Source organism: Helicoverpa zea, chromosome 20 (assembly GCF_022581195.2).
Source record: "Helicoverpa zea isolate HzStark_Cry1AcR chromosome 20, ilHelZeax1.1, whole genome shotgun sequence".
NCBI classification, from domain to species: domain Eukaryota; kingdom Metazoa; phylum Arthropoda; class Insecta; order Lepidoptera; family Noctuidae; genus Helicoverpa; species Helicoverpa zea.
Window position 1 is genome coordinate 4,696,506 of NC_061471.1, and position 10,736 is coordinate 4,707,241.

The window sequence follows — 10,736 nt, forward strand, 5'->3', positions numbered from 1 at the left end:
GTATTTTCTTTTATTTAATACAAATAAACAAAGAAAAATGGATGAGTCAAAAATAACTTTATCTCTCATGTTACGCTGAACAATAAAGTGATAAAAAACAATGCCGACGAAAGAACACCCAAGATTCACATTCTCTTAGGTCCTTCTAAATTGAAAACACGATATTATTATGTGGTAATAGCCAATTAAAAATCTAATGGAGAAACTCAAGTTAATAAGCGGAAAGCTTGGAATTTGATAAAACTCATTTACATTCTACAAAACAATGGCCGTGTACCAAATAGACTATTCTGGACTGCTAATAAGATAAATGTGCAAAAGTAGGCACTATGTACCTACAGTACTTTAGAAAACATAAGTAAGAATATGAATTTATGTGAGTATGAGTATGCTGCTCCGTAATTGTTCTTTGGTAGGTACTACTTATTACTGATAATCGTAACACAACATCATGGGGAAAACGGACTCTGAAAATAGTGAGCAACAGTTAAACGGTTCACCTCAACCCACGTCATACTTTAGTATCCTCTAACGTAAGATGGACACATATAAAACGTGTTGAGGTCTCAGGAGGATCAATCTGGAAGTATTCTTCATCCTGTATACACCTCGTGTCAGCTCAGCAATAAAGTTAATTAACTGTACTGCGTCAAAATGTACAAGAAGACCGGCAACTTAGTGAGCATTAGGAGACGACTTGATACTAAGGAACCACAGAATGGGCAGTAAGTTTATATTTGTGAAAATAATGTTAGACAGGTACCTCTCGCTGAGTACTGAATGCTCACATGCGATGAACGAGATTCGTTCATGTAACATCGTTAGGTACTTGACTTGGACAACCTTTGTCGCGAAGTTAGTAACAACATCTACTATTAAGGTCCGAAGGTTATGGATTAACGAGCTAGACACGGGTCTTAACACTATAACTAGAATCTGGGTTTTGAGTCTTATAACCCACAAAACCATGTCAGACAAACAAAATTCACGCAGTGCAATCTATGGTATCAACCACTGGTTCAAAAATTCGAACTTTATTATGCGCAGAGGTGCGGACGTCTTGTAGTAGTTCTTGTCTTTAAACAACAGCACAAACATACTGTAAGGTCAAATATACCCCTGCCGGGGCTACGGGTTCTGCCGGGGCTACGGGTTGTCTGCCGGGACTACGGGTTGTCTGCCGGGGCTGCAGGTTGTTCGAAAGGAATACCGCGGCCCTGGCACATGAAAGGACTACGACGGAACACGACGGTTTTTAATCAGTAAGAGTCTGACACTCCCTCGCCGCTGCTAACCCACAGCGGGAGGGGTCATTTGATGATTTTTGACGTCGTTAAAAAAAAAAAAAACAAATATACCCTAATGCCCTCACTTCTAAAGACCTATAAATGCAGTGTGCAGACTGTGCGTGTCAACTAGCTGGATGGTAGAGGCAACCCCAAGAGTTATAACATAGGTGAAGACAGCGCTCCTACGAGAACCCTTTGATTCTTTCAGTGGAAAAGCTGACAGCAAGGTGTATAACAGCGTCCTGGAACTAATTGGGAATACACCACTTGTCAAACTGAACAAGATACCGAAAGACTATGGAGTACAATGTGAAGTTTGTAAGTGTCGGAAATTGTTTACAAACAAAACCGGTTTAGTTTATGTTTTTGATATCTAAGTGCTTAAATAATAACGTGATTTGCAGATGCCAAATGCGAATTTATGAACCCTGGTGGCTCCATAAAGGATAGAATCGCTTTAGCGATGATCCAGGATGCCAGGAAACGAGGACTCGTGAATAATGGCACTGAATTCGTTGAATCAACTTCTGGAAATACTGGAATCGGCATTGCTCTTAATGCCGCGCTCATGGGTCAGTAATGAAATCTATCAAATGGTTTATAACATGCCATCTTTTATTTGTGACACACAATGTAGTGTTGTGTATGTAGATACAATTAATCGACGTCATTTATACCTATTTGAAAAAAGAACCTATAACCAATCCTCATATGATAATCTTATCAATAGTAGATAAATAATCTTAATAGCGATTACGTATTAATTTCTAGGAAATAAGTGTATAATTGTAACTCAAGATAAGAATTCGTCGGAAAAAGTAAATACTATGCGTTTGTTGGGAGCCGAAGTGATCCAAACCAAAACAGGTGATCTGGAAATATCTATCGCTCGTCAGCTCAAAGACGACAATCCCGATACGATGGTGATGTTAAACCAAGTAAGCAAAGCTACAAAGAGGAATTAAAGAAAAGAAAAACGTAGTGAGGAATAATACTAAAATTACCTATAATATTCTTTCAGTTCGACAATGAAGTTAACCCGATGACCCACTTCGAAAACACTGGTGAAGAAATAGTATCAGCATTAGGTGATGTAGACGTGGTGGTGTTAGGAGCAGGCACTGGTGGCACCATGACTGGTGTTGGAAGGAGACTGAAGGAGAACAATCCCAAATGCATAATAGTAGCGGCTGAGCCTGAGGGTTCTACCTTGTTTATTAAAAAAGGAAAACCTCATTCCTCTTTGGTAAATACCCCTAAGTTATATTTGTTTCCGCAGCGTTCCTGTTTTCGCAGCGTATTTCTGAGGTTTAAAAATGTTTTGGAATTTTCGTTCTTTCCTAATGTCTTGATATTTTACAGGTTGAAGGAATTGGAGGAACTTGGGCACCGACCGTTCTAGATAAGTCGGTAGTAGATCATGTAGAAATGGTCACGGATCAAGAATCTTTCATGATGGCAAGGGAGCTTTCTAGAAAGGAGGGATTGTTGTGCGGTAATTACTTCGTAATGACGTATTAATCCGATTGACTAATTAGGGAAACGATATCTTCCATATCTACTTCCCATCACTCTTATTTGTCATCACTAACTTAATCGATACTTGATAATCTATATAAGGTCGCCGAATGTATAATACACAATGTATAAATCAATTATGAAATTAATCATGTACGTAGCGCCACCAGCTGATCATGAGAATTATAAATGCGTAGGAAATAAAGATTATAGATTGGCAATAGAGTGAGAAAATAGAGGAACCAATTGACGAGGCTTAATTTACTTATCTACCTAGACACCTGGTTGAGGTTTCTATGAATGATTGTCGGTACCATATGTTTTTATGTATTTCTTAGGAGGAAGCAGTGGATCTGCCATGTGTGCAGCTATCAAGGCTATCAAAGCGCTGGATATCGGTGAGGGCAAGCGCGTTGTGGTTATCCTGCCTGATGGCATCCGCAACTACATGACTAAGTTCGTCAGCGACCAGTGGATGGAAGCACACCACTTCATAGAACCCCCACAGTATACCATGAAGTTAGTGATTAATTTGCTTTCGAGTGCTCGTATTTTGTGGAAACCTGAAGAAACAAAGCAAAATTTACTTCCCTCTCTACCGTTAAAAACATTTGCTTAACAACGTGCAATACGTGCTGAAATCAAAGTTCTCATTTTTATTTATAAAATCCATTTCATATTTTCAGTTGGTGGACCCATCCCATATCCGAATTGCATTTGGATCGCACCTATCCCAAGTTGAATAAAACCTGCACTTGTTCGCAAGCCTTAGAGGCTATGAAAGCTACCAACGTGAACATTGCCGTCATCGTCGATAACATTGGGTAACTATAACGTGATAGCCATCATACGGTACTCATATAGCATATGACATGAGTCTAACTAGTTCCAATAATAATTTCCTTCAAATGTCATTAAATTTTTGCAAACCTTTTAATTATAGGCACTTCGTAGGAGTTGTTTCTAAAGACAGCCTTCGGAACAGGGCGACAAACCCCACTAAGCTACCTGGCCAGTCTTGCCTGGAGTATGATTTCGAAGACGTGGTGACTGATCACCTTGACAAACACGTGTACACTCTCGCGGTAAACGCTGAGACGACCAAGCCTACGATTGGCCTACTGTCCCGTATACTGGATATCACTCCGTATGTGATCATCGGAAAAGAAGGCTATGATGTCAGCGGTAAGTCACTATAAATTATATTATCACGGACCTTGAGTTCGTTGTAATAGCTATGGGCCAGCCATATAGCACTAAGAAACCAAGGCTGATGAAGCCGAAAGCTGCTCGAGTGGACGATCAGATGGAGAGGTGGTCAGGCGATCTAAGCCAGGTCATCAGACGATCTGACACAGGTCACGGGTAAGCGTGGCAACCGGTCCATTTGGGAGGCCTGTGTTCAGCAGCGGACGTCCTATAAGACTGAGACCTAATGATTTCAACAAAAGAATACCTATATATGCATATTCTAACTTGTTTCAGCCTTCTTCGTGCCAAGTGGAGTGGTGACCGGGGATGATGTTCTCGACTACATACATGAACACACTAGACCTTGCAACTAGATGCAGATCGCAGTTAAATTCACCACAAAAGCTTTATATATTTATAAGCCGCTTAACAATTATTTTTTTAAATAAATTTATTTTACCGCTTTCCAGTATTAAATTATTTTAGTTCTATATCTTTACTGTTTTTATTTTCCCGCTTAGAACTGTCTTTGGCTAATAGCTCTCGCTCTGTTGTCTCACAAAACACTGCCTGTTTGCTCTGAGTAATTAGAATATATTTTTTTTTTAAGAAACTAACTAACCTAACCTTTATAAATCTGGTTAAAAAAGGCCTATTTATAATTTCTGCTAAATGCTACACATCCCGTATCGTAATTATGCACTTAAAATGTTATGTGAAATTCTGTTGGGTAGTCAGGTTTATTGTTTCATAAATTGGCGTCAGCAACTCGCGGCACGTCCAGGAAACAATTCTGCCGCGTTCTAGTTTGGAAACGTTGAAACGTTTGCTCGCGGCTGTTGTCCAAACACAGCGCGGCACGCTGCGTGCGGCAGCCGCGCACACTAGCCGCTTTATGTTTGGACGCAACTTAACACGCATAAAAATTGAATTACAGTCATTATGCCATAGGCGGAAAATTAAATTTGACTCATTAAAATTTAATGATTGAAAATATATAACATAATAACAATTATATTAATACAAAAATATAGTTACTTGAATATGAAAGAGTATAAAATAAGGAAATACAAACTGGAGCCACATTCAGTCTGTGAACAGTCCCTTCCTATTGCTTCGCATTTACTGAAACTTACATTCACGATGTATAGGAAAGCAAGCAACCTAGTGAGCATGAGAAGACATTTCAATAAGGACACGAAGACTAATCAGGATACAGGGTGAGTAAGGTTAAGTTGCACCATCTCCAGCCAACGATAAACAGATGTCAAATCGCCGATTTGACAAATGAGGGCAACTTCACGGCTAGTTATGGTTTGGTGCAACAGGGTGGGTTGCACCAAAGAAAGGGAAAATAAATTCACATAAACGTCAAGTCATGAGAGTATAGCGACTTGTGAATAAAATAATGCCATCGGTCCACCGTCACCAACCCTCTCCTACTCTCGATACTGAATAACATTATGACGATACAACTGCAATTCACCTTCAACAGGGGAAGCGAGGGTAAGGTATACAACAGCATTTTGGAGTTAGTGGGAAATACACCCCTCGTCAAGTTAAGCAAGGTCCCGAAACTGTATGGAGTTCAGTGTGATATCTGTAAGTATTCTTTTTGATGAAGTTTAAAATTTAGAACAAAGCAAAAGTGGGTACCGCAATGTTACTTTCATAAAACTCTTTATTTTCAGACGCCAAATGTGAATATTTCAATCCAAGTGGTTCTGTTAAAGATAGAATCGGTTTGTCTATGTTCGAGGATGCTAAAAAGAAGGGTGTTGTGAATGATAATACTACATTTGTTGAAGCTTCTTCAGGAAATACGGGAATAGGGATTGCATTCAATGCTGCTCTGTCGGGTAAGCACACAGTCCTTAGTCTATTTAATGTGGCAACTTGACAAAGGACAATGCCAGGGTCTGGGCTTAAAGTTTGCCCAGCAGTGGGAGTAGTTCCAGGGGGTTCCTTAGTGCACTCTGAACACGTAATGCAAAAAAAAATTGAAATCGCTCCCTGGAGTCCCGAGGAAAACCGGTTCTTATATTGCACATGAGTAGTCACTTTACAAAGCCTGAGCCATTTGCCCAGCAGTGGGAGTGGTTGAAATAGGTTGTTTACTTCACTTTTAACACGAAATTAAAATATTTTTGGAATCGCACCCTGGGGTCCCGAGGAAAACGGGTTCAAATATTTTACATAGATAGTCACTTTACAAAGTCTTAGGCATTTGCCCAGCACTGGGAGTGGTCAAAATAGGTAATTTACTTCACTCTTAATATGAAACCTAAATATTTTTAAAATCGCTCCCAGGGGTCCCGAGGAAAACCGGTTCAAATGTTTTCCATAGATAGTCACTTTACAAAGTCTTAGGTATTTGCCCAGCACTGGGAGTGGTCAAGATAGGTTATTTACTTCACTCTTAATACGAAACCCAAATATTTTTGAAATCGCTCCCAGGGGTCCCGAGGAAAACCGGTTCAAATGTTCTCCATAGATAGTCACTTTAATAAATTTTAGGCATTTGACCAGTAGTGGGCGTAGTTGAAACAGCATCCTCATTTCACTCTTAACACAAATAAAAATATTTTTGAAATCGGTCCCAGGGGTCCAGCGAAATGAATCTGACAAGACTTTTCTTATATAAACATTTTCTTGCATATATTGTCAATCTCAACGTTCAGGATGTGGTTGTCTTTCCAGTAGTGGAAAATGTTGGAATGGGTTATTTTTTTACTTACTGTGATTTTAAAATAAATTGTAAAAGCATTGGATTCTAATAAGAACTAACCCGTGAGTGACTGTCCGTGATCGTCACTGATTTCCCGAAAAAAGGCAATTACCGCAATACATTCGAATTCTCGGTTAAAATCTAGAAGACCAAGACGCCTGCGCTATTGAGCTATCTACTAGAAAAATCTTATCAAAACGAATAAAATAAGCTCGAACACGAGGTACTTAGTAGATACCGTTGAGGAGTTCCCTCGTCTCTCTGTCGTCTTCTTCGTCAGGTCAGCTCTTAACCTCCACTGTTTTGTGGTGTCGGAGACATATTATTATACCCGAATGACAAGTTTTTACTTGATATGTGCCTTCAATTTTTGAGAGTTATACCCGATTTTTTTGATGTTTCCTTCGTCAGACTCTGGTCCGGATGATAAAGGAACCATTTGGGAAGTAAGCCCTTTGGAAAATGAAATGATTATTTAAAACGGTTGTTAAACGACGAAGTTATGCGCGTACAAACATAAACAGACGAACTGAGAACCTCTTCCATTTTTGAAAGTTGGTTAAAAAAAAATTGTCGTATACAACACCTCGTGGTTGTCAATTAATATAATTCATTTCAATTAAGGTACCTAGTATACGTGGTATAGTTAGAGTTCGTAAGCATATTTTGAGTAATATTGAATAAGAGTCAAACAAGTTTTTCTCAGGACTCCTGGGATAGAATAGAATAGCATAGCATAGCATAGATTGATTTTGAAATACTTTGGTCTGGGTACTTATATAAGCCTATAGAACAGTGTACACTATGCAGTAATTGTGGGCAATCCTTGAGCCCAACTTCCATACAAAGAATAGCATTGTCCTTTCTATTCATCGTACTTGTATAATAAACGTTATCCTTTTTTGTTTCCACGTCCATCATCATAATTTTCTGTTCCAGGAAATAAATGTATAATTGTAACAGAAAATAAAAATGCGGGTGAAAAGGTGGACACGCTTAACCTGTTGGGAGCTGAAGTCATCCTAACCCAATCGAATAAGTTAGAATTTGAGATCGCTCAGAAGCTGAAAAATGATAACCCCGATACGACAGTCATTCTCAGTCAGGTACACTTTCATATTACCTAATTATACAAATACAATGACAGATTACTTTGAGTATTCTTGAGATACGGAGGTTAACATGAAGATATGTAAAATAGGAATAATCAAAATTAATAATGAGAGTTATAACCTAAACAATTGAACACATAATTTCTAATTCCAGTTCGACAATGAGGTGAACCCAAAGACTCACTATGAGACTACTGCAGTGGAGATATTAGCAGCACTCGAGGATGTAGACGTGGTCGTGATGGGAGCAGGCAGTGGCGGTACCATGACTGGCGTTGCCGAGAGACTGAAGAACAAAAACCCTGACTGTCTTGTCGTTGCTGCCGAGCCTGATGGCTCCACCATGTTCAACACAGAAGGAAAAGCTCATCCATTCTTGGTAAATACAATCATCACATATTGAAGTACTTCCTTACGTACGTTATCCTGTAAATAATACCCTTTCTAAATTATCACATTATAAACTTATACGGATATGCAGCATGATTTTTGACATCATCTTGACATCATGATATGATACGATTAACAGCCTAGATCTAAAAGTATAATAATGTAATAATTATCATATTTCTGCTCTTTTGTAAATAGATACCTACACTATTGACGTCATTCAGAATCGTTTGTCGTGAAAGAAATTGAAAATTGCATAATGAAGTGAAATATTTTTAGGTGGAAGGAATCGGTGGCGTTACTATACCGATATCATTGGATACATCTGTAGTGGATCACTATGAGGTGGTGACCGACCAAGAAGCGTTCCTGATGGCCAGGGAACTTGCGAAGAAGGAAGGATTGTTATGCGGTGATCATCTATTAATTTAGAATTTACCTGAATGATTAATTAAATCATGTGATAAAGTTATTTTTAGTGGCCTATATCATTATCTAAAGATAATCTGAATTGATTATCAAGCAAGAAGATACTTTGAAATAAACAGGGAAGCACCGCAGTTGGTTACGATTAATTAGATTTTTTATATGATAGGTTTTATAATAGCAGCTGGTACACACCTATAAAATAATTGATTTCAAAAATATTACCATATTCTTAATGTTAATGCAATACATTTGATAGGAAAGTTGTACTTGTTGTGGTAGGTGGGAGCGGTGGCGCTGCCATGTGTGCGGCTATCAAAGCAATCAAAAAGCTGAAGATAGGCAAGGGCAAGCGCGTGGTTGTCATCCTGCCCGACAGCATCCGCAACTACATGTCCAAGTTCGTCAGCGACCAGTGGATGGAAGCACACCACTTCATGGAACCCCCACAACACACCATGAAGTAAGTCGCAAAAATTGCATCAAGAGAAAAAAAATACAATCATCCGAAGAAGGAACACCCAACTTTTTGGTAAATCGATTTAAAAAAGTGACCTAACTAACTGACAATATTTTACTCTGTCCGCGATTACACATTGTAAAATCTTGTAGGTGGTGGAATATTCCAATTGGCAAACTAAACTTGTCACGCAAGTATCCGAAGGCGAACAAAAGCAGCACGATTCGGGAGACTCTTGAAGCCATGAAGACCAACGGCGTGAACATCGCCGTAGTCGTCGATGACCTCGGGTAACTTAACTACCTTTAATTATTACATAGATCCAAATTCCTTTGACCTTCTTAAGACTTTTTCAAAGAGAAACTACAGTACTTAGGTAAATCTTGAGTACACATAATACGGAACTTTAAATATAGGTGTTAATTTCTACAGACTTCATTAAAATCAGACTTTGCTCCATTTCAAAGAAAAACGAGGACGTTTAAATATATATTTCTCATTATTAAGGAACTACGTGGGTGCTGTCTCTAAGGACTACATCCGCAACATTGCGACCAACCCAACTAAGTTGCCTGGAGAAGACTCGGAAGATTTTAACTTCGACGACCCGGTGACTGATCACCTTAACAAAAACGTGTATACTCTAGCTGTAAACTCTAAAAAGGGAAAGTCTACGCTTGGTCTTCTGTCCCGTATACTGGACATATCTCCGTTTGTTATCATCGGTACAAATGACGATAAAGGTTAGTGCACCTAGAGGACCAACACACACACTCATAACATCCATTTAACCATTTCATTCTGAACTAAGAAATTATTAATTATTCAATTACGATAGATAAATATCAGATTTAGTTTCCTAACCAATATTTATCGATAGTTGAGTATGTAGGTATTTACTATTTCTACCGTCTACTAGACTGTCTACTTGCCGTAGATAAGTAGGTACATTCAGACATAAACAATCTTATCGCTACAGTGGTTCTAACGTGTGTCAATATTTATTCACGCAGTGATAACATTAAAAAATATGATTGTGCATTATCATCCATCAAAAGTAAAATTCTTAATTGTCCTAAGGGGTTTTAGTACCCAAAGGTGAAAATGGCACTCAGTCGTAATCGCTGTCGGTATATCATGAACCGTGACAAAAAGACGGTTGAAATTATCACAGATGACGTTTTTCTGTTGCCGCTGTAACAGCAAATACTGAAAACTAGAATAAAATAAATACTTTAGGGGGAATAACAAACGTCAATATTTTTGCGCGCGTAGACTAATCGCACTTGACCGTTTTTTCAAGAGGTTTCCAAAATAACTAGCTACGCACGTAAAGAACAAATGAATTTCTTTCGATTCCAGATACGTTTACTCCGCTTGGCGTGGTGACTGCAGATGATGTGCTCGACTTCATACAGGAACAAAACTGACCATTTAACGTGATACTTGAACGTTATACAAACAATACTTGTACTCGACCACGGCAATGCACAGTGGACTCCCCTTTTTGTACTACACTCTTACTATACTTCAGCTTCCGATTGCAACTGCACCTCTGAATACACATATTCATTACATGAAATTAGATTTTTATTTAACCACCGATATAAATATGTAATCAT

The 10,736-nt window shown here is 38.7% G+C and overlaps 2 protein-coding genes across 2 annotated transcripts; both read left to right on the top strand.

Annotated features, from left to right (window-relative positions):
- The first annotated feature begins 654 nt into the window (after nt 1–654).
- On the top strand, nt 655–4,462 carry LOC124640311 (cysteine synthase-like). Its single transcript, XM_047178026.1, has 10 exons — nt 655–725; nt 1,498–1,607; nt 1,694–1,861; nt 2,061–2,227; nt 2,311–2,535; nt 2,652–2,784; nt 3,146–3,326; nt 3,494–3,631; nt 3,751–3,992; nt 4,293–4,462. Exons 1-10 carry the CDS (start codon nt 655–657, stop codon nt 4,370–4,372), a joined length of 1,515 nt encoding a protein of 504 aa, XP_047033982.1. The 3' UTR covers nt 4,373–4,462.
- Nucleotides 4,463–5,141: 679 nt separating this feature from the next.
- On the top strand, nt 5,142–10,672 carry LOC124640370 (cysteine synthase-like). Its single transcript, XM_047178112.1, has 10 exons — nt 5,142–5,218; nt 5,494–5,600; nt 5,690–5,857; nt 7,666–7,832; nt 7,993–8,217; nt 8,508–8,640; nt 8,937–9,117; nt 9,267–9,404; nt 9,622–9,857; nt 10,477–10,672. Exons 1-10 carry the CDS (start codon nt 5,142–5,144, stop codon nt 10,542–10,544), a joined length of 1,500 nt encoding a protein of 499 aa, XP_047034068.1. The 3' UTR covers nt 10,545–10,672.
- The last annotated feature ends 64 nt before the right edge of the window (nt 10,673–10,736 follow it).

Coding starts and splice junctions, on each gene's coding strand:
- LOC124640311 (XM_047178026.1), top strand. CDS start 655: ATGTACAAGAAGACCGGCAACTTAGTGAGCATTAGGAGACGACTTGAT. Junction 1,608..1,693: donor TGGAGTACAATGTGAAGTTT/GTAAGTGTCGGA, acceptor CGTGATTTGCAG/ATGCCAAATGCGAATTTATG. Junction 3,632..3,750: donor GTCATCGTCGATAACATTGG/GTAACTATAACG, acceptor TTTTAATTATAG/GCACTTCGTAGGAGTTGTTT.
- LOC124640370 (XM_047178112.1), top strand. CDS start 5,142: ATGTATAGGAAAGCAAGCAACCTAGTGAGCATGAGAAGACATTTCAAT. Junction 5,858..7,665: donor ATTCAATGCTGCTCTGTCGG/GTAAGCACACAG, acceptor TTTCTGTTCCAG/GAAATAAATGTATAATTGTA. Junction 9,405..9,621: donor GTAGTCGTCGATGACCTCGG/GTAACTTAACTA, acceptor CTCATTATTAAG/GAACTACGTGGGTGCTGTCT.